This window comes from Lissotriton vulgaris, chromosome 9, assembly GCF_964263255.1.
Source record: "Lissotriton vulgaris chromosome 9, aLisVul1.2, whole genome shotgun sequence".
Classification (NCBI taxonomy): domain Eukaryota; kingdom Metazoa; phylum Chordata; class Amphibia; order Caudata; family Salamandridae; genus Lissotriton; species Lissotriton vulgaris.
Genome location: NC_141697.1, coordinates 1,055,326,848 through 1,055,351,304, shown reverse-complemented (window position 1 = coordinate 1,055,351,304; position 24,457 = coordinate 1,055,326,848). Strand labels below are relative to the sequence as shown.

Genomic DNA, 24,457 nt, shown 5'->3' with positions numbered 1-24,457 from the left:
TAATCCAAAAACTTGTCCCATTTCACTTACTGCGACCGAAAGCTAACTACTAACCCATACACTATTCCTAACCAATTGACTTACCCAATCCCTATTGTTAATATAACCCTTGCGCTATCACTAAACCTGGCCCTTGCACTGGCCATAACCCCTACTCTAACCCTAATCCTACCTATTTAATGCATTACTCTAGGCCTAATTTAATTTAACACATAAGTTATATAGCTTTTTGAAAATATGTTCTGAATGTATTTGGCCTTAACGTTAATTTTTATTGATTACTACTCGTCACAGCGTTTCTTGGCTCTGGATATCTGTGTGTGCGACAAGCCTTTTATTCTTCATTTCCACAGAATGCTGGGTGTGGAACTCTTTCCAAGAGATCTATGGCAAACAGGGGTTGCTGGGCTCAAACTGTAACTGGTCCTGGGGTTATCATACTGTTGGACAAAAAACTGAAGACCAAGTACACCTGTGTTAAACTGGGTGGCGAGGCAGAGCTGCCCAAGGCTTACTGAGACAGGTGGTGTGGGGAAGAGAATCAGGAATCAGTAAAGCTGGTAATAAATAACTATCCTACTAGTTCTTTTACTTAATAGGGAAAAGGCATTTTTTATCAAGACATACAGCTAAGTAATGCACATGGAAATGTAGAGGGTACAAGGCACACATTAATCCCGGAGAAAACGCACAGGGACGGTGCCACCCAACTTCAGACTTCCCACACAGTTTACAGGCAGTACTACAACCTCAATGCCAAACTACAGGTTAAAAATATACGCAAGAAATATACGCAAGAAGTACTTCTATTATCATGCAAGGTATTTAATTTCTTCAATCATCAGAGATACTGTGATCCTATGCCACACATGCACTGTTATGATATGTTAAGATTGTGCTATCTTAAGCCAGGGCAAATACATCATATGCTGGAATAAGTGGCCACGATATGTCGGGGGTGCTGCCATCGTATGTCAGTTGTATTGTAAACCTATTTGAGGAGTGTGCTGTCATCTTAGGTTAGAGTTCATCTGCCACTCAATGTCTGAATTATATAAACCCCATAGAGTAGGAGACTGCCATTGTATGCAATACGTTTGCTTCAATCAAATATCAGGGTAGAGCCTACAAATGTCAGGGAGTTGTACCCAACCACTCCATTCATTCACTTGGCCCTTTTACCCAAGAACTAAAACTTTTAATTGCTATGGTAGATTTGAGAATATTGGGATCCAAGTAGAGGCCCAGGAAGTAAAATGAGCAGAGTGAGGCTACTTTCCTGACTGTGCTAGCTCATATTCAGGACAAGGAGAAACATGGATGCTGAAGACTGTATTTCTCACTCTCCACATAGTACATTTTCTCCCTGGACATCAGAGAAGGTGAAGAGTCCCAGTAAGGGTGAAACTGATATTGGGTTGCTTGTGTTCCAGTTCTGAGAGGACCTGGATTGGCAGTTCCCATTTGAGCAATATCAAGACTGATTTACATATGACAGGTCTAATCTGAGGTGGCATGGAGGGCAAAAGAGCTTCATTCACTGCTCCTTAGCGCTGCAGTCTACTTGCTGACGCCGGGAGGACAGGTGGAGCAGGCGCCATATTGGGGGTAAGAAAGGTGGCGTACCAGTAGCTGGCCGCCTCCCACCCTCATTAACACTGGATAAAAAGGGATGGTCATCTCGTCCGCGAAGCGGGCGGGCGCAGCGGGTGCGTCGGCGGCGCGCCGAAGGCGTGCCAAAGGCAAGCCCGTCTGCGCCCATCCGCGCCGGATCCGCGCCCAGCGCCATACCCCCTGTGTCTGACATTGCAGAGAGGATTATATACACTCCAGGCGAGATTTTGCAGCTGAAGCCAGTATTTAAGGTGGCCTGCCCACAACATAACCCGGAAACCATCAGCGAAATTAATGGCAGATGCCCCAACTGTAAGTTGTTTATCCCGTCGATCACATCTAAAGTGAGGACTTTAACCACATGGCTGCTAGGCGTTTTCCCGTCCTGCGCTGAAAAAACAAAAACATCATAAAACATGACGAGCTGGCCTTGTCATCCGCGCACGGCAGGTAAGCGCCATGACGAGCCCAGCTCGTCATTAGCTTCGAAGGGGTTAACCACTCATAAGACCAAACCCACGAAAGTTACCATGTCACTTATTAACGCCCGATCTCTTGCCAGCCACAGGCAGGAGATAGCAGATTTAATCTTAGATATGGAAATAGACATTCTTTTTATAACAGAGACATGGATGGATGAAGCATCCGACCCAGATCTATTGGTGGCAGTACCGCAGAACTACACGGCACATCGGTTAGATAGACAAGGGGAAAAAGGAGGAGGTTTAGCAATTATCTCTCGGAATACTTTTCCAGTCAGAATGTTTCAAATACCGTCACTGACATGTGAAGCTTTACACTTCACTATTCAGCTGTCTCCTAAATATAATCTCAAAGGAGTTCTCATCTACAGACCTCCGGGCACACGATCCGACTTCCTGTCTTGTTTTATGTCGCTCTTAGAACCATTGGCAATTAATGATACCTTTATAGCCTTGGGAGACCTAAACTTTCATCTAGATAAACTGGAGGATCCGGAAACGATATCATTACTGGCCGACTGCGAATCACTGGGTTTAACTCAGCTCATTACCGTACCCACACATGAGGCCGGACACATTTTGGACGGCCTTTTCTCCAATATGAAGGAGTTAGTAATACAAGATGTACTACACCTTACGTGATCTGATCATTATGCTATTGCATTTCATGTTCCCATTATCCAGGCCCCTAGTACAAGAAAAATAAATCCCTCAAAGCAGGAGTCATTTAGAGTCTGGAAGGACATTTATTACGAGAATTTCCGAAACTCACTGATTAAAACATGTCCCGTTATATCGGAAGACCCTAACACCGCAGTGGATCAGTATTGCACCTGGTTGGATAATGCGGTGGAAGCCCATGTCCCTTTTAAAACTATCTCAAAAAACAGGAAGGTGCCCTCAGCCCCGTGGTTCTCAGAAGCCTTAAGAAAGCAAAAGCAGGTCTGTAGGAACCAAGAAAGAAAGTGGAGAAAGACCTATGATAGCGAAAGCAAAGTTAAATATAAAGAAACACTAGTGGTCCATAAAATAATGATTCAGGAAGGAAAAAATAACTACTTTGAGGAACAAATTGAAAACTCTAAAAATTCATCAAGACAACTATATGAGGTGGTAAAAACACTGGCGGGGAAATCGGAAGACCTGGGACCTCCTCTTTCGCAGGAATTCTGCGATGCCCTGGCTAACTTTTTCTTTTCTAAAGTACACGACATTTACGCTGAGTTTTCAGCAATAAAACTGAACTGTACTTCATTAGTTAAAACCCGGACTTGTTCATTCTCCAAATTTAAAGAGATACAAGAGGAGGAAACAGCTGATATCATCAGGCTGATAAAAACCGGCTCAGCCTTAGACCCATGTCCCCCTAAAATCTTTCCCCCAATAACTGATCTTATTAGTAAAGTTTCAACACAAGTCTGTAACAAGATGTTTACAACAGGGGTCTTTCCGGACAAATTAAAAAATACTTTATTGAAACCACTTCTCAAAAAATCTGGTCTTGAGAAAACAATGCAAAAAAATTACAGACCCATTGCTAGCCTGCCGTTCTTGGCTATAGTAGCTGAGAAAGCAATGAATAAACAACTGTCCCAATACATCGAACAAAACATCTTACTTGACGATTCACAGTTTGGGTTTCGTAAAATGCATGGAACAGAGACTACACTCATCAAGGCCGCGGATGACATTAGGACCATTAGGGACCAAGGAGGGACCGCGTTACTGGTCCTGCTGGATCTATCTGCGGCCTTCGACACGTTCAATCACTCCATTCTGATTGACCGTGTCGAAGAATTGGGAGTCCATTCCATGGCTAGGGCCTTGCTTGCCTCTTTTCTGTCAGGCAGATCACAGGCAGTAACACTAGGACCCTTTAAATCTATGGATCTTGCTCTTCCATGTGGTGTTCCTCAAGGCTCATCCCTAAGTCCGGCACTTTTTAACATCTATGTGTCGGACTTAGCTAGGGTTATTAAAACCTACCGGATGAGCCTCACCACATATGCCGATGACATCCAGCTGGTGTTGGCCATTAAGAATGATGGGGAAGAGGTGGCAGCACGATTTCAGGAGGGCATGCTGGCAATTAAGGAGTGGATGGCAGGAAACTGCTTACGACTCAACTCCGAGAAGACCGAGGTAATCTTCTTCGGAAAATTATCTCCCCTGTGGTCTTCCGTCTGGTGGCCTTCGTCATTAGGACCCTTACCGATTCCGGTTCATAAGGTTAGAAACCTAGGAATAATCTTTGATGAAAAGCTGAATTTCACCAATCATGCTAACCAGATAGCATCGGCGGCCTTTCATAAACTCAGAATTCTCAGAAAAATCCTACCATTTCTTCCAGAGAATGCGAGGAAAACGGTGGTTAGTTCCCTGATGTTATCATCATTGGACTACTGCAATGGTTTATTCGTGAATGCTCAATCTAAGGTGGTGGCCAAACTACAACTTATTCAGAATGCAGCAGCAAGGCTGCTGTCAGGCACCCCTAAATTTAAATCTGTAAAGCATGTAATAAGGAGCTACCACTGGCTGACAGTAAGAAACCGGATTAAATTCAAAGTCCTGTGCCTTACCTTTAAAGCCCTGCAAGGTCTGAGCCAGGTGTTTCTCAGACAGAAGCTTACCTTATATCAACCCAAGAGATCACTTAGATCCGAACATCTGCACCAAATAACAGTGGCACGGACAAGGACGGTCACTTGGGGAGATAGATGTTTTACAAACACAGCGGCCAAACTCTGGAACACTCTGCCGATGATAATAAGGTCGACATCGTCATTGTGGCAATTCAGAAAGTTCTTGAAGACCTGGTTGTTCGACCAATGATTTCCTCCTCACCACGCTACTTTTAAACCTGACAATGTTTTTACTGGGACTATTAGATGAGTCATAGCGCCAAGACACCTACGGGTATACGCAGCGCTCTATAAATCGTAAAAATAAATAAATAAATATGGGTTGGCATGTGACCTCAAGCGATTGCCAGTGCTTAGGCTTGTTATAATTATCCTCCCATCAACTTTTTTGTGTTTGAATTGAAAGAGAAGCCTCAGAATGAGGATCCTGCGACCTTGTTTTCCCACACTCTTCTTTAAGCAAGGAGCTACAAAAATGCAGAAGAATGCCACCATTTGTCACCGTGCCACTTCGATGCATGATATCAAAGTCAAAAGGACAATTCTCGCTCCCTATATTCTCCAATAACCAAGCAAAGGTTGCTCACAACAAGAAACAAGAAACAAGAAACAAGAACCAGAGAGAGAACAAGATGGGTAGCAAAGTGGAGTCACTGAGGTGGCAACTGCAATGTATAAAGTACCCTGAGTGTTATGGCCAAAGCTGTGATTACACTCACAGGTGCACAGATGGTTCATTGACTAGAGAGAGCTAGAGTTCAAGCAGGCGACATAAGGATGTAAACATGTTTTGTCTACAGTTTCCCTTCTAAGTGACACAAATATTTCAAGCATAACATCAGCTTATACAATTAGTAATGTTGCATTAGGAGAATTTGCCAACTATTTCAACTAATAAGTTCCAAAACATGGTTTGCATTGATCTACTTAAAACATATTCTTACTTTGATGGCCAATGTGATATCAGCATATGCACAGAATCCTCCACCTTTGTCACCTGAACAGTGATGAAATCCACCCCCTGAAACATGAAACATATTTAACCATTACACATTTTTTTACAGGTAGAAATTAATATACACTTTCATTTACTTTTAAGAAATGTAATACTGCATGTAGTAACAATGTACGAATATCTATGGCCAAAGGAATTTTTGTTAAATAAAATGTACGACGGCTAAACATGTTTGTATGACAAAGCACTGTATTAAGAGCAGTCTCCGTCATTGTGCATAGTACCCAATTCCACTCACAGACCATCCTTTACCAATTCTGTTTGCCTGCTATGATGTTGCCATCCTGCTGATGTCATTGTGTGTCACCTTCAAAAAGGACACTATACAGAGAAGAAGTGAAAAGGAAAGGCTAATCAGTTCCTGCTGAAACGTAGGCTTGAGTGAGATGTGGAAATACTCTGGCCATCAGCCCGCCTTCCGCTATGTACCTTACTTTAAATGTTGTGCTGGAGTGTTCTCCTCCTGGCATTATCAACACCCCCATTCGATACAGGAAGGAGGGAACTTGGAAACTGATAAGAGGGAATTTGAACCAGGCAAGACAATCGGGCATATGTAGAACCTGTTTGTATGTACCATATGGCTAATGAGACATAATAAACTTTCAGTAATGGTGATTCTACAAATGTTAGACAATTAATACATTAATGTCCAAAGCTTTTCCGCTGCTACTTGGACTGCAATAAAAGCAATAGAACCAAACTGGAGCAGGTCACGATGTGCTCCCAAATTACATGAACGTTAGATTCACCTATGTGCCAAAGGACAATGAATTTAACTTCCAACTTCCAAACTGCTGGACCACGCAGCCCCCCCCCTTTCATAAAAAAAGTCCCTGGGCGATGGGGTCCCCGGGGCCTAATAGGACCCAGTGAGGGTGGCCATTTGGCTCCCCTTCCCTTAAAAAAAGGGACCTGGGGGATGGGGTCAAACATGATTCTGTGGCTAACCCCCCCCCCCCCCCCCCCCCCATCCATGGGGAGTTGGCTTTGTGTATGGTAATAAAACATTGCTTAACATAAAGAAGAAGACACTCGAAATTCACTGAAGAAAAGAAAGGCTAAACTAACATTATAGTTAGGTTTGATAAAAAGATCTGTTTTTTTAAAAGAAACCCTTAGAAATTCACACAAAAAACAAAGGTTAAAGTAACATTATAGTCAGGAGAATATGTCAGTGACAACGTTAACCTTTCGAACTAAAACACAATAGAGCTAACTAGAACTTGCACCACCGCCATGCACTCCTAATGACCACATATATTATTCATGACATGAAGGGAGTTGGCCACAAATCCTTATTTTTTTTAAGGGAAGGGGTCCACAGGCCCCCTTCCTGAGCCTTATTAGGCCTTGGGAACCCCATCCCCAGAGCTTTTGTTAATGAAAGAGGAGGGGGCCCAAGGAGCCCCCTTCTCAGTGCCTTATTAGGCCCTGGGAACCCTATTCCCCACGGCTGTTCTTTTTTTGTAATGAAAGAGAAGGGAAGGTCGCGCCTAATTAGGCTCTGTGGACCCCATCTCCCAGGGCCACCACTTAAATTAAGGGGGGAGGGTGCATTGCCCCTCTCCCGAGCTTTTTAGCTCCTGGGGTCCCCATCTTCTAGGGCCGTGATTTTAAATTGAAGGGTGCCCGCATAGCACCCCTCTTTGAGCCATCTTTGGCAATGGGAACACCATCCGCTTGGGCTTTTTTTAATGTTTGGGGATGGGGGGGCACATGGCCCTCCTCCTTGAGCCTTATTAGGTCCTGGGGACCCCATCCCACAGAGACAATACTTAGAATAAGGAGGAGGGGGAGGGGGCTGTGCATCCCCCCCAAGCCTTGTTAGGCCCTGGGGACCCCATCCCCCAGGGGCCCTCTTTAAAATTATTCTGGAGGGAGCTGTGTGGCCCTCTCCCCAAGCCTTGTTAGGCCGTCGGAGCCCCACCACCCAAGGCAGTTTATCGGAATGAAAGAGGAGGTGGCACTCCTGCAAGAGTCGCTCTGAACTCTCACGGACCTAGGCGGTCCAGATATACCTTCATTTCTTAATAACTACTGAACGGTTTTACTCCAAATCACAAAAAGCACAACCTGCAAAGCAGGTTCTAGCTTCCTGACATATGTGGGGTAATTCCATTCAGTAATGTTTGCGGCACACTCATTTTAAAAAAGTCTATGGGAAAATGCATGGGGATTTCGCGGTTTGAAACCCCCCATTGTTTCTTGGCCCCTGCTTCACGGGTCACCCCGAAACATTCCATGCACAAACTCTTGACAAAGGTAGAACCTTTTTGCAAAGTTTCATGGAGATTGGTCAGACGGCGCCCTAGTTATTAGCAACACAAAGAATTTCCAGCTGAGCTAACTGGGTAGTTCACTGTGAAAAAACAAAGGTTAAAATAACATGATAGGTGAATATGTCAGTAACAACATTAACATTTTGAACTAATAAAAAACACATACATTCATCAGTTATAGTTAGCAGAGCTAAATATAACTTGTGCCCCCTCCATGCATTGCTTTTTACCTCACATTACATCACAAATGACACGTTGTATGGCATCATTTATGACATCACTGATGGCATCTCAAATGACATCATTGATGACATCACTTGTGACATTATCCAATATTCTTTTGTACACTTTACTCTATAAACTAGTAAAGAATTAGAGGCCTGAAAGTAGTCTAGTCTGCTTACAATAATTAGTATCTACGAAGTAAAATCTTTTCTCTGTTGGAAACTTTTACTGCAGAAAAAAAACATTTGTGGAATACTCAGGACATAAGTTGTCAACTGTCATCTGCATAGAGAGTTACTCTTCAACACAAAGATTTATATTTTGTTCAAAACTTCTACACACCTATAATGCATTAGGAGCACATGTGTTTTATAAACACTCACACCCACTACCTGGACACAGGCTGTGCAAAATAATGTAGAGAACTAATATGGTAGTTACCCGCCACTATGTAAACTATAACATAAACTAACAGACTCATTGGATGATGTCACCAGTGTGCCCATCGTGCCTTCTCAGGCCCCGGGGACCTTTTTTTATTTAAGGCTCATGGAGAGGGGCCGTGGTGACCCCTTCCATTATTAAATAGATTGGGCGCCAGGGGATGAGGTTCCTGGGGCCGAATACGGCTTGGGGAGGGGAGCCGTGCACCCCCTTCCCAAAGTAATTTAATTGGGCTCCAGGGGATAGAGTCCCTGGGACTGAAAACGGCTCGGGAGGGTGGCCATGTGCCCCTCTTCCCTTAAGAAACAGAATGGGCCTCAGGGAATGAGGTACCCCGGGGCCTAAATGGCTTGTGGAGAGGGACCCTACCAATATACATTGGCTCCCCTGCCAATATATATTTATAATAAAATGGCAGCTGTGATCCTGCAGTAGTACAGCGGGACTGCAGCAAAACAAGTAGATGTATTTTTTAATTCGGCATCAGGAAGGTCCCTCTGGTTACCCACCCCCCACGGGCCTAGTGGGGCAGGGTATCCCTACCCTTCCCCCTTATATTATTTTTTTTCTTTATTTCAGGGCAGAGGACTAAGCCCTGAGTCCTGTAATGGGTGCCAGCAACATTTTTCTCATGTTACTGGCAGTCAGTTCAGTTCAAATTCTTTTATTCGGTTAGACAATTAGTTAACCATAAAAAGTACATCATCGTTTAAAAATACATATTTACATAAATGCGGAACAAGTAATGCTATTACAATATTACAGTACAATTTTAAAAAAAGCCTATAACGTTACAGAAAAAATAACAGAAGGGAAAAATACACTTTCAGTCAACTACCAGCACGATGTTTCAAAGTGTTAGATCCTCGTTCCTTATTGTTTTACGTATTATTATACATGATTTCAAATACATTGCCAGGCTTTTAGCCTCGTGTTGTGAATTTGGCTGTTGCAATGCAAGAAGCGCTGGTCGACAGGTCCTCAACCCCATCTGACGCAACACGGGCAGTCAATCAAAGCGCTCACTCCTGCAGGAGCCTGACTCCCATGTGAGCGTATTGGCCTATGCGGAAATAAATCTCCCGGGAACAATCAGAAGGCACTATTTTTAAATATGCGCTTCCACGAGCCTCTCACAAATCCAACTGTCCAGATATACAAATAGTGATAACATTTTTTTCACAAACTACTGAACGTATTTACACCAAATCGCAAAAAGCGCAACCTTCAGACCAAGATCTAGCTTCCTGACAAATTTAAAGTAATTATTCCATTCAGCAGTTTTTGCAGAAGCGTCGCCTAAAGAAGTCTATGGAAAAATGTATGGGGAAATAAGCTTTTTGGGATCCCCCCTTTTTTCTGGGCCCCCACCAGATGGATTCCACCGAAACCTTCCAAGAAGGAGCTAAAGTGAATTTGCTTTTCTGTACGAAAGTTTCGGGAAGATTTGTGAAACAGCCCCAAAGTTATTAGCAAACAAAAAAAGTCTGGGTTGGAGGAGCTACGACAGCAAGCAAGATGGCCGCGTAGTCTCCCGGCTCCTCTGACCTCCGTCTTTCGCTCGAAGATCCTGTCATCTATCCTGATATTCCGCCCCATATCCGTGTCTATGAACTAATCTGCAGTCCGATGGAGCAATCCCAAGACTTTTCCGACATTGTGGAGTGGAGTAATGTCGAGGTTTGACTTGAGGCCTAACCCAGTCTGGAAGCCGGGGTCTCAAGTGCTGGCCCAGCCGGGTCCTAGTTGAACAACAGCGGACCGGTGATGGCGGCAGGGTCCGATCCATGGAACTTTTGACATCTTTTGGATTGCTTTGCTGACGATCTGCTGCCTGGTCTCGTATCAAAGGTGAGGAGACGAGTGTCGCCTGAGGCAGTGTGGCGGGAGTCCCTGACCCGGAGGCCTAGCGTTTGCATCACCGGTGCCTTTGGGTTGGAGACTTGGCGCGCACGAACGCATGTTGACGATCTGTCCCTCATGGTTTATTCCTGCTCCGACTAATCTTCCCCCGGGGAGGGCGACTCTCCGAGGGGATCACTATGCCTGATGTTATGCGAAACCCGGCGGAGCGGGCTAAGTGCGGCCCGTCATTGCGGTTAGTGCTGGCAGCCCTCGAGGCACTTCAGGTGACTATGGAGGCCCAGGTCTGGAATCTGATGTCGGCAGTGGATGGAATTAGAAGATCGGGACCGGACCCTGACTCGTTGCCCGGGACCCGGCGGCCAGCTCAACTCTCGACAGACACCCCGGCGGTGCATTCAGACCCGGTGCATGGAGCTGTGCCTGCCCCTACAGAAGTGGAACTGATCGAACATGCTGAGATCTGCGTATCAACTATATGGTCGGAATCTTTGGTTTCGCAACCAGCGGAATATTTAACTGCTGTTCCAACTCTGGAAACTTTTGGTCGGAACTGTGAACTGTGTTGGATTGTGTCGCACCCCCTTCCCAGCTGGTGCATCAAGATGGCGGATGGGACAGTGTCTGGCCTCGGAGTCGGGGAGGGGCATCGTTGGAACCGGCCATCTACTTTGGGATTTGCCATCCTTTCTCCATCTAACAGACTATATTTCGGCAACTTCTGTGTATATTTTGACAATTTGACGATGGGGCTCTACTTATCGGAGGAAACCAGAAAATTTGATCGACGGGGCCAAGGCTGAGACTGTTGTTTTGGGTTTCACACTATGGTTTCATCTGTAACGGGATTGCTTTACTAGGTTAACGGAGACCGGGCGGGCTTTATAATTTCCTCCGTTGTAATTTTCTATTGTATTCTGCTCAATTGTGTCAGCTTTGTGGGAGATTCTTTGTTAAGGAGGTGGGGAGAGACCGGGAATGCGTACGATAAAGCCCTCCTCCATTCTTACTTTTAGTGTAGGGGTTTAGTTCTTCTTTATTTCTCTTTGTTCTTCCTATATTTCGGGTTTCAGTTATTTGGGGCGACAGGCACGCTGCTAGGGGGGTAGGCCCTAGTCATCTGCAGGGGTGCAGGGTGGGGGGTTGGTGGGAGGGGAATTTTTGTTTTGCCTTTATTGTTTCTATAGCCTTTTTTCTCTTTCGTATCCTTCCTTTTGCCTTTTCTTTTGCTTCTTCCTTTTTCGGGTCAGCGTAGTGGGTCCACTCTTCTGTCAATTATCGATTTTTCTTATCTGTGCCTATACTTTTCACGGTATTTCAGTATCATTGGGCGGGCGCTTAACTGGTGCGAACTGTGATTGTATGCTTGTTTATCCTGAATTGTATGCCTTAGCGCCACGGTCTTAAATGAGATCGATCTACTGTGGAAATCCTACTATTTTGCCCGCCCTTTATGCGACTCTGTGATATTGTATGGCACTTGATCCTTTTATTTTTATATTGAAAAATGGAGCCTTTAGAATCCTGTCATTCGCATGGTATGCTTAATAGCCAGTTTTAATTGAATTTGTGGTACATCGCTTCCCGGGCTGCCGAGTTGTGTCCTAACTGACTTGCTGTGATGAAACTGATTAGCGGCCGGCCCTGGTGGTTGTAGGCCCATATTTGTAACTGGTTGAAGTACCAATAAAGGTTTTCCACAAAAAAAAAAGTCTGGGATATGTAAAGAGCAACCCTAACTATAACTACCCACTGGGTAAGACATATGAATAATATGGGCAAACTGTAGGAAATATGCTCCTATACTGCCATCAAGAGAATCTTGTAAGATCACACATCAATCATTATTTATTTCTTAATAAGAATTATAAAATTAATGCTGGTACTACTAGCATGAAAAGATTTTTTTACAACAGGGACATGTTTATTGACAACAGTTCGTGAAATGCCAAGGACGCAGAGATATGTCCCAGATTTCACTGGTCCCTGTGAAATATTTATTTTCATACCATTGCATTTTGTACAAATAGGCAAGTATAATTGATTTACTTTTGATGTTCTAGAAATACATGTCCTTTTGAAACTAAATACCATTATCCGTTCTGTAATTTGCCCAATCTCAATCTTTGCAGTCTCTAACTCTTGTTTCTGTTTTTCATTTTAGCTCTATGTTTCAGTCTTGATCCAGTATGATTTGTGATATATTGCCTCATCTTACTGTGGCATTTCTATGCACGTGATGATTTTTTCAGAAGCTGGTATATGGAGTGATTGGTAAAACATTGTTTTTTCTGTTTTCTTCTTCTCTTAAAATTATTCACATATTAATTTGCAACCCTGAGTGGTGTGGTGAATTAAAATGACAGCATCAGGTAGTTTCCATTTTTAATATATGTAATGTGGGTATTAATATTTAACATTGATCTTTGACAATCATAACTCATTTCTGCTTTCGAACTTATACTAATCATGAGTTAAAATGACAGAAAGCATCTGTATTAAGCTTCACTGCCACGCAAAAGACATATAACAGAATGAACAATTACCCTCCTGAGGTTACAGATACTTAAACAATTCATTCTGGACATATCCTATCATACAATGAATATGCATCTATAGAACAGTAACTATGAAATAAGAGCATCAGACTTCACAAACATTGAAAGAACATCCATGGAGAAATTGAATGCTGAAGTACTTACCCACATTAATAGCCCATCCTCTTTCCATGGCAAGCTTTCCAGCCTAATCAAAAGAAAAAATATATTTAAAATGCACAAATGGACAAATACTTTTGAATGCAAAAACAATACTTTTGTTTCTTTAAAGCCAGCAGGCCACTTAAAGAAACACAACCTTCTATGAACAGAGAAACCCAGAACTAAAACCCGAGAACTAGTTGTAAGAATAATCTTGGGTATAACAATGCCTACTTAAATGTTTCCCTCCTGGCATTGCATGGAAGCTACTAAGGTTGGAAACCCTTCACCAGCACCTAAACGTCATTAGGAACATTCTAAACCATAGAACAATATCTGCTTTACATTGTGGGACACATTTAGATTGAGTGAATAAAGATTCAGCAGTTTCATCAAACCCTTTGGCTGGACAGGCTAAAGACACAAGAAGAGTTATCAGCTTTAACCGTGATCTACATTAAGGAAGTATAAGCTTTGGCAGTCAGAGAAATAGAGAGAGGGACTTGGCCATGCACAATCTTTGACTAGTATTCCCTATGGGGCAAGACTAAAGGGTTTTCAGGTGAGGCTCGAATCTTTTTCAAAGCCTGTACATTTATTGCCATTTGCTGTTAGACTGGAGCTAAGGAGGGATTCTGGAGATATAAGTATCCGTTTGAGACTCTCATCATGACAGCATTAAGGAATTTGGAGTGTGAGCAGGAATATAATAGCATGGGAGCACTTTAGATAAGTAAAGAATGAGTTGCCTACTTTGTAGATTTAGTTATCATTTTCTCCACAGAACAAAGTATGCCCCAAAGAGAAAAGCATATGTCCAAACATCAATCTAAAATCTTACTAATTACTACATTTCAATATTACAGATAGCAACACTATACTAATGGTTAAGGTTCACTTTCCATTGACAAAACATTTTTTGGTTTGCATGTGGCCCTTGCTCCATAGCGCTTCCCCCCTGACAGTAGCTGCTGTCAGTTAGGTCCGGCGAGATGGGCCCTCGGACCGCGAGTCCCACCAAGACAGATCAAAAAGAACGGCAACAAAGTCCTGCGATACGGGGGGAAGAGGCAGCACTATGAAGCGCAATGTCGGTGGGTCACTCCCCTGACAGCAGCTGCAGCCAATTAAGTCCGGCAAGATGGGCCCTGGCACCAAGAGTCCCACCAGGGCAGAGCAACACTAATGGCAACAAATTCCCAGGCTGCGGGAGGGAGAGGTAGCGATATGAAGCACAATGTCGGAGCGCTTCCCCCTTGACAGCAGCTGTGGCCAATTAGGTCTGGTGAGATGGGCCCTGGGGTCACGAGTCCCACAGAGGAACATCATCGGAATCAAAGGGGAAGTGGCTAGTAACCACAGTATAGGGGGAAGGACACCAGGGCCCGACAGCGTACCCATTAATTTTAAAACATAATACCGCCTTCTGGGCCCCCCTCCTGACCAATGTATTTAATAGCCTTGCTTACTCTGCACTGCCTGCCTCTAGGCGCACATTTATTATTGTCCCCATATTTAAAGAGAGTTACTGCTTAGATCTCAGCTGTAACAGTCTCATTTCAATGATTGATACTACAATGAAAATATTAGGCTGCATAGTTTACAATAGAGTCAAGAACTGGGTCAAATCAGAATCCATATTCCATTCATCGCAGTATGGGTTTCGAGACAGGATATGGACAATCAAGCAATGTTTAAATTTGAATCTGATGCTCAGTAAATATACTGTTGCCAAGCAGATGCCCCTTTACCTGGCTTTTATGGATCTGTCTGCTGCTTTCGATTGCAACAATTGTTCCACATTGTGGGGAATGTGTAGTAATAAACTCAAAAGGACGAGATATAGTTAAGTTGAGTTTAATCTTGAACAGCTACATAGCAGAGACAGCAAAGTAGATGGCAAGAGAGCTGAATCCCAACTGCTTTCTCTGCCCATTCAAAACATAGAATGTCATGACAGTGCATCCAGGCAACCACTAACATTCTACATGACAGAGCCTAGAATGCAGTAAACATTAACTAAACACAATGTTAAACAACAACAGAATAGAGAACTATTGAGAGAATTTATGGAGAATATAACATATCCTCTCTTCTCAATAAAAAAAACAAAAAATATAAAAACATAAGAATAACGGGTATCAAAACCACACTTGATAACATTCAAAGTTCACATTTGATACCTTTTAGGAATCACCTTAGATTTTGTGCTCGTCCTAAGAGGAACTTGGAGATCAACAGTCTTGGAAGATAAAGGTACATCTGAAGAACACGGATCAACATTTTTTACCTTAACAACTTTTCCTACATTCCACCAGTTGCCTCCCTCAACCTGTACTGCATTTTTTCCCCAGCCGGGTGACAAAGATAGGTGGACCAAACTTACTCTCACCCTTCTTAACATGAATGGAAGATTTAACGTAAACAAAATCCCCCACATGTACAGGTACAATTTTTGCAGATTTCTTCTTGTCAAACCAAGTTTTCTGTTTAGATTGAGAAACCAAAATGTTTTCTTTTATAACTTTCATACAGCTGTTAAAATCAGGAACAGATCTTATTCACATATTCATCCACGCTGGTTTGAAACTAGTGTTCGCTTTTCTCCCTCTCAATAATTCAAATGGAGATATTTTAGTCGTAGAGTGTGGAGTGGTCATATAGAACCAGACCATTCTATAAATATATCGTTAATAACAGAGTTAGATGATTTAGCCCATCTGATGCAGTCTCCCACAACCCTATTCATGCGCTCTACAAGACCATTAGATTGTGGATGATACAAGCAACTTTTACATACTTGATGTCGTATGACTGCAAGACAGATTCAAATACAGTGCTGGTAAATTGTGTGCCAGTATCCATCACCAATGTTTCGGGAAAACCTTCCCGCATAAAAACGTCCTTTAGGAAAACAATCCACTTGAAGAGGAAATTTCTTTAACAAACTTTAACTCGGGCCATTTAGATGTATAGTCTATTAATACCATAATGAAACGAAAGCCACCTGGTAAAATTTCTAACGGACCAATAATGTCCAATCCCAACTCGGACCAAGGTACAGAAGGGCATTCAGTGGGATGAAGAGGGGAAGTAGCAACTTTCAAACCCTTGTCAGCAGACCTACAAATAGAGCACACATCAACCACATCTCACACATCACTATCCATGGAGTGCCAACAAAAACAATCACAAACTCTACCCTTAGTAAGTGTTGAACCTAAATGTCTCTCATGGGCTTTAACAATGATGCTTCTTTTTAAGGTTTGTGGAGGAATAAGTCTGTCGGCATGTACCAAAACACCCTCCTCCATTGAAATCTCAGTTTCCACCTTCCAGAAAGTTTGCAAATAAAGAGGCAGCATACGTTCTCTAGGCCAATCGACCCTTACATACTCGCACACCTGTTGCAAAACTTCATCATTAGAAAGTGCCTTCATTCAACTTTCTTCTGTGCCAAGGCTATGCTCAGATAAATCAATAGCAGCAATAAAACAATCATCTGAATCTTCTTCACTCCAATCCGCAACACCAGACTTTTTCCATTGTCACACATTGGGAGCCTAGATAAGAAAATCTGCTCTAATATTTCTGCCCCCGCACATGAACAACATCAAACTGGTATTGCATCAGACGAGAAACCATCCTAATAATCCACGGAGAACAGCATTTACTTGTGCCCACACCAAGTATGTTAACAAGTGGTTTATGATCCGTCCTTAACAAAAAGCGTCTTCCCCAGACGTAGAAACAGAACTTTTCAATGGCCCACAAACAGTACAATAACTCCTTTCTATTACGGAGTATGGAAGTTCCCCATTCCTCAGTTCTCTAGACGCAAAAACGACAATATTTTCACCACTTGGTGAATCTTGCATCAAAACACCCCCCAGACCTACTTGACTTGCGCCAACAGTGATACAGGTGGGTAAAGTAGGATCATAAGATTTAAGAGCATAACTGTTAACAAGTTGCTCTCTAAAGAAACTTAAAGCTGCACCACAATGATCTGACCAACAATAAGAAACGCCCTTCCTGAGCAACGACCTAATAGGATGTACTATAGATGCGTAGTTAGGAATACATTTAGAATAATATTCTAATAAACCCAATAAAGACTATACACCTGTTTTGTCTACAGGAGCAGTGGCACCAATTATAGCATCTAACAAACCTTTTCTAGGTCTAATCCCCTCTCCAGAAATGTGATGTCCTAAATATTCAATCTCATCAAAGAGAAACATTATGTGAAGTAATGTCTTTAGTGTGAATAAGGACATCCTCTTGAAATACAAGAACACCATCAATACCACCTAACATGCTTTGCATGACCCGTTGAAAAACGGAAGCTGACGAAGCAAGTCCGAACGGCATCCGTTTATATTGAAATGCCCCCAAGGGAGAAATAAATGCAGTGAGGTGACGGGATTCTGGCTCTCGCTCAATCTGATAATATGCACTGGCTAGATCCAGTTTAGAGAAATATCGAGTCCCTCTGACACTTGAAAACAGATCGCAAATCTTGGGTAGAGGGTGAGAGTCTATCCAAATTTCTTTGTTGAGGGACCTCAAGTCCACACAGACACGCACCTTCCCACATTTTTTGCGTGCAACAACTAAGGGTGAAGGCCACAAAGAAGATTCTGTTGGCTTAATTATCCCTTGATCGCACAGAACTTTCTTAAGAGTACATTATGTGAAGTAATGTCTTTAGTGTGAATAAGGACATCCTCTTGAAATACAAGAACACCATCAATACCATCTAACATGCTTTGCATGACCCGTTGAAAAACGGAAGTTGACGAAGCAAGTCCGAACGGCATCCGTTTATATTGAAATGTCCCCAAGGGAGAAATAAATGCAGTGAGGTGACGGGATTCTGGCTCTAGCTCAATCTGATGATATGCACTGGCTAGATCCAGTTTAGAGAAATATTGAGACCCTCTGACACTTGAAAACAGATTGCAAATCTTGGTGAGAGTCTATCCAAATTTCTTTGTTGAGGGACCTCAAGTCCACACAGAAACGCAACTTCCCACATTATTTGCGTGCAACAACTAAGGGCGAAAGCCACAAAGAAGATTCTTTTGGCTCAATTATCCCTTGATCGCACAGACCCTTTAATTCAGTTTCGAAATCCTCTTGGACACTGAAAGGTACACTCCTTAATTTGTGTTTTACAGGAGAGTAACCATCTTTGACAATGATTCTATGTTTAAATCCACAGATGGTCCCAAGGTCACCAGAAAAAATTGATGGAAAATGATCTTCCCACTTAATGAGGTCTTCCCCTTCAGAAATTACAAGAATTTGTTCAGCACACCCAGGTTTGAGGATCATACCAAATAAGCCTTGGTGGTACCATCCCAAGATGTTCAATCCTTTGACAGCAACATACATTTTCCTGGAAATGTTTTTATCTTTAAAAATAAGATCATCTTCAAAATATCCCAGAAGATATATTTTTTGACCTTCATAGGAGACTGGTGAGTGGTCAGGAGGTTGAAGAGACCTGTCGCCCCAGCTTTCAAAAAACAATTTTTTAATTCCATTCAATCAATCAGGAGTTTGTTAAAGCGCGACTACTCACCCGTAAGGGTCTCAAGGCGCTGGGGGGGTGGGGGGGTGCAGGTTCCATTCCTTCAAGGAGGGGGGTCTGTCGAAGAGCCAGGTTTTGAGGTTTCTTGCGAAGATGGGGAGCGATGTTGTCTGTCTGAGGTGGAGCGGAAGGGCGTTCCATGCTTTGGCCGCGAGGAAGGAGAAGGAGCGGTCTCCCGATCTGGTCTTTCTGGTGCGGGGGACCACGGCGTAGGAAAGCTGGGCTGATCGTAGGGTCCTTTGGGGTGCGTGGAATTTGAGTCGGCTGTTCAGGTATGCTGGTCCGGTGCCGTGGAGGGCCTTGTGTGCGTGGGTGAGCATCTTAAAGGTGATTCTCGCCTCGACGGGGAGCCAGTGGAGTGTGCGCAGGTGCTGGGAGATGTGGCAGTGTTTTGGCAGGTTGAGGACCAGTCTTGCGGCGGCGTTCTGGATGTTCTGTAGCTTGCGGATGAGGTTTTTGTTTATTCCGGCGTAGAGTGCGTTGCCGTAGTCGAGTCTGCTGGTGACCAGGGCGTGAGTGACTGTCTTTCGGTGTTCGAGGGGGATCCATTTGAAGGTCTTACGAAGGAGGCGGAGGGTGTGGAAGCAGGAAGATGAGACAGAGTTGATCTGGCGGTCCATTTTGAGCTCGGAGTCCAGGATGATTCCCAGGTTGCGTGCGTGGTCTGTGGGGGTTGGCGGGTTTCCGAGGGCGGTGGGCCACCAGGTGTCGCTCCAGGCATCGGGGTTTGGGCCCATGATGAGTACTTCTGTTTGTTGGTGTTTAGTTGAAGGCAGCTGTTTTTCATCCATTTGGCGACGGCTTCCATGCCTTCTTCTCGAAAGTTGCGTCTGGCGGTGTTGGGCTCGTTGGATAGGGAGAGGATGAGCTGGGTGTCGTCTGCATATGACACAATGTTGAGTCCGTAGGTTCTGACGATGGGGGCAAGTGGAGCCATGTAGACGTTGAAGAGCGTCGGGCTGAGGGAGGAGCCCTGGGGGACTCCGCAGATGATCGGTGTGGGGTCCGAGAGGAAAGGGGGGAGTCTGACCCGCTGCGTCCTGCCGGAGAGGAAGGAGCAGATCCAGTCGAGGGCCTTGTCCTGGATTCCTGTATCGTAGAGTCTGCGTATTAGGGTGCGGTGGGAGACTGTGTCGAACGCCGCTGATAGGTCGAGGAGGATGAGGGCTACTGTTTCTCCTTTGTCCAGTAAGGTGCGGATGTCGTCTGTTGCGGCGAGGAGGGCGGTTTCCGTATTGTGGTTTTTTCTGAAGCCGGATTGGGAGGAGTCGAGGATGTTGTGTTCTTCAATGAATGTGGCGAGTTGGCTGTTGATGGCTTTCTCGATGACTTTCGCTGGGAACGGGAGCAGGGAGATGGGTCTGTAGTTTTTGAGGTCGGTGGGGTCCGCTGAGGGTTTCTTTAGGAGGGGGTTGACCTCGGCGTGTTTCCAGTCGTCGGGGAACGAGGCGGTCGCCAGGGAGTGGTTGATGGTTTGGCGGAGCATGGGTGCGATGGTGTTGGCGGCTCTGTTGAAGATGTGGTGGGGGCAGGGGTCCCTGAGTGGATTGACTTCATTGTCTTCAGTGTGTCTTCGGTGGTGAGGGCTGTCCAGTCATCAATCGCTGGTTTCCGGGTGTCGGGGGTGGTTGGTGAGGGTTCAGTGTGTTGGTTGTCTTCGTCGAAGTTGTCGTAGATGCTCTTGATTTTGTGGTGGAAAAAGATGCTGAGTTTGTCGCAGAGGTCTTGTGAGGGAGGGATGTCGGTAGACTCGCTGGTGGGTTGGGTGAACTCCTTGATGATGCTGAAGAGTTCCTTGCTGTTGTGTGCGTGGGTGGAGATTCTGTCTTCAATCGCTTTTTTCCTCGTTTCTCTGATGAGTTGATGGTAGGCGTTGGTGGCGGCTCTGAAGTTGTTATGGGCTTCTGTGGATTTGGTGTTTCTCCAGGCCTTTTCAAGGCGGCGGCATGTGCGCCTGGACTCTCGAAGTTCGGTGGTAAACCATCTGGCTTTCTTGGCACGGGTATTGTTTTTCTTGAGGGGGGCTATGGTGTTGGTGCTGTCCGAGATCCATCTATGCAGGGTTTGGGCTGCGGTGTTGGGGTCGTCGTTTTCCGCGATGGTTGGGGTGGAGTTGTTGAGTGAGGAGGTGAGCTGGTCATCGGTGATTTTGGTCCAGTTTCTTTGTGGAAGCAGGTGCTGGTGTCTGTGGATGGTGGGTGTTCTGAAGGTGAAGTGGACGCAACGATGGTCGGTCCACGGGAGTTTGGTGGTGTGGCTGAAGGTGATGGAGTTTCCTGTAGTGAAGAGGGGGTCGAGGGTGTGTCCTGCTGAGTGCGTGGGCTCGGTCACGATCTGGCGGAGTCCAATGTTGTGGAGGTTGTCCAGGAGGGATGTGGTGTTGGGGTCCAGTTAATTGTCGAGGTGGAAGTAGAGGTCTCCCAGCAGGGTGTAGTTGGTGGATGCGATGGCCTGCGGGGAGATAATGTCCGTGATGGAGTTGGCGAAGGGTCCGCGGGGTCCAGGGGGTCGGTAGATGAGGGTTCCTCGGAGGGCGGCGGTGGGGCTGGCCAGTATCTTGAAGTGAAGGTGTTCCATCAGTTCTGTGGACTCGTCAGGGAGTGTGCTCAGGCGGAGGCTGGATTTGTGGACGATGGCGATTCCTCCTCCTGGGTGGATGGGGCGGTCCTTCCTGGAGATCTTGTATCCTTGGGGGATGGTGATGGCGATGTCCGGTCCCGAGGTGGTGTTGGTCCAGGTTTCGGTGAAGAATGCTACGTCTGGGGTGGTGCTGTCGAGGAGGTCCCAGATTTCTGTTGCGTGTTTGTGGAGGGATCGGACGTTGAGGAGGATGCATTGCAGGGTCTTCGGTTCGGTTGTGTTCTTGTGGGCGGGTTGTGCTGGATCCGTGTTCTTGGCGGTGCTGCAGGTGTGCCGGCAGCGGTGACAGCTGAAGGGTCCATGGGTGTCAGCTGGTGATGCTAGCTTGCAGTTGTTGTTGCAGCCTGGGTTGAGTGCGTGGAGTGCTGCTGGGTCGTAGCGTTGACGGGGCGGAGGTCCAGGGTTCCTGGTGCTGGTTGCAGACGGGTCGCAGACGGGCGCAGACATGCTTGCCTTTGACGCGCCTTTGGTGCACCAGCGGCGAGCCCGCAGCCCGCGGCCTCTGCGCGGCCGCGCAGTGGCCGCCATTAAGTAGGGGTCGGGGAGGGCTGGACAGCTGGGAGGCGGGGAGGGGAGCTGGATTGGGACGGTCGTGCTGGGGGGGAGGGGCCGCGGGGGCAGCAGCGGCGGGGAAAGGTAAAGGGAGGAAAGAAGGGATAAAGAAAAAAGGGAAAATAAGCAGAAATAAGGCACAAAAGAGCAGAGATGCAGAACAGAGCAGAAAGGTGAAAGATAGAAAGGGTAAAAAAACGAGTGAAAACGAGTGAAGGAGCAGAGGGAGAGAAAGGGAAAATGGGCAGAAATAAGGCACAAAAGAGCAGAGGTGCAGAAAGGTGAAAGATAGAAAGGGGGAAAAAACGAGTGAAGGAGCAGAGGGAGAGAAAGGGAGAATGGGCAGAAATAAGGCGCAAAAGAGCAGAGGTGCAGAAAGGTGAAAGATAGAAAGGGGAGAAAAACGAGTGAAGGAGCAGAAAGAAAGAAAGGAGACAGAGGTCCACTGGACCACCAGGGATGAGGCGCAGGGAAACCTGCAGGTGGAGGAGGGCCTCGATCACCAACACTGAAGAGTGCAGGGGCAGGGGCACCTCACTTAATGGTGGAGCTGCGAGGGTGGGAGAGCAATTTCACTGACAATGAGTCAGTGGTCTTGCTCGCCTGTCCCCGCAGTGGCCGCCATTAAGTAGGGGTCGGGGAGGGCTGGACAGCTGGGAGACGGGGAGGGGGTCGGGGAGGGCTGGACAGCTGGGAGACGGGGAGGGGAGCTGGATTGGGCCGGTCGTGCTGGGGGGGGGAGGCCGCGGGGGCAGCAGCGGCGGGGAAAGGTAATGGGAGGAAAGAAGGGATAAAGAAAAAAGGGAAAATAAGCAGAAATAAGGCACAAAAGAGCAGAGATGCAGAAAAGAGCAGAAAGGTGAAAGATAGAAAGGGTAAAAAAACGAGTGAAAACGAGTGAAGGGGCAGAGGGAAAGAAAGGGAAAATGGGCAGAAATAAGGCAAAAAAGACCAGAGGTGCAGAAAGGTGAAAGATAGAAAGGAGAAAAAAAACGAGTGAAAACGAGTGAAGGAGCAGAGGGAGAGAAAGGGGGAATGGGCAGAAATAAGGCGCAAAAGAGCAGAGGTGCAGAAAGGTGAAAGATAGAAAGGGGAGAAAAACGAGTGAAGGAGCAGAAAGAAAGAAAGGAGACAGAGGTCCACTGGACCACCAGGGAAACCTGCGGGTGGAGGAGGGCCTCGATCACCAACATTGAAGAGTGCAGGGGCAGGGGCACCTCACTTAATGGTGGTGCTGCGAGAGTGGGAGAGCAGTTTCACTGACAATGAGTCAGTGGTCTTGCTCCTGGCTCTACTAGTAGATTGAGAGGTTTACCTCCTATAAAAATCTCCGCAATAGGATCAACACATTCAATGGGGTTATTGAATTTAGAAACAGGGTCAATCATTTCAGTTACTACAGATACTATTTCAGAATCAGATTCATAATCTGTCTCCAGAACACATGCAACAGACCTTTTCTGATCATTGAATTTTTTTTTTTAAACAAACCTTCGCAAAATGTCCTATTTTTTTACAGTAGCTACAACCCACATTTGCACCAGGACACTTAGCACCCTTTTGATGTGGAAAATTACCATATCGGTTACAGATTTGTTTAACAGTATGTGCATCAGCTGTTGTTTTCCCTGTGCTAGAGTTTTTGAATGTGGAGTTCTTATTAGAAGACTTTCGAAATTTGCTTTGTTTCTACTTGGAGATAGCTGAGACTACATTAACAGGATCCTCATGCTTCCCCTCTTACTCTTTCAAAGACACTTAGGAAGTCTCAATGCTTTTAACAATTTTTATGATTTCATCTAAATCAGGATTAGCAAGAGATAAAAGAGATAAATGTTTCTGACGTATTTGTTTGTCCCTGCAATGACAAACAAATTGGCCCTGATCAATCGATCAGTAAATGTTTCAAATTGACAATCAGATGCTAATTTACGAAGTGCAGAGATATAAGTATCAACATCTTCACTTTCATTTTCCTGCCTCTTGAAAAATTTGTGTAAAAAAACCATCAAGCTTGGTTGTTGGTGAAACCTTGTTTTCAGTTTCGTAATTGTGTCTTGGTAATCATCAGTATCATCCCCAGGAAGATAAGTAACTTTAGGAAGATGGACCTTCCTTCAAAACCGATGGAGTGAAGAAGCAGAATTTTTTTTCGTTCATTACTAAATCTAGAAGCACCAATGGCTCCAAGGTAAGTTTGAAATGCGTCGAACCAAACTTCCCATCTAACATGATGTTCTCCAGCAGATTCTAGAAAAGAAGGAGGTGGAGTTACCGATTGCATGTTTGCAAATAGTTTTAAAACCTAGAATAGGGAGAAAAATTAAAAAATTAACAATACTTTGTCCAAAAAAAAGTGTGGAAATCACTGTGTTAAGATCTGATAGAAAAAAATGG

At 45.0% G+C, this 24,457-nt stretch overlaps 1 protein-coding gene across 2 annotated transcripts in view; it reads right to left on the bottom strand.

The window, feature by feature from the left end:
* The window catches only part of HDAC11 (histone deacetylase 11), a 274,240-nt gene that overhangs the window by 85,438 nt on the left and 164,345 nt on the right, over window positions 1-24,457 (bottom strand). For both annotated transcript variants that reach the window (XM_086939011.1, XM_086939010.1), the window contains exons 5-6: window positions 13,273-13,315; window positions 5,686-5,762 (exon numbers count right to left, since the gene is read on the bottom strand). In XM_086939011.1, the coding sequence (XP_086795137.1) occupies window positions 5,686-5,762; window positions 13,273-13,315 (120 nt within the window). The remainder of the gene's footprint in view (window positions 1-5,685; window positions 5,763-13,272; window positions 13,316-24,457) is intronic.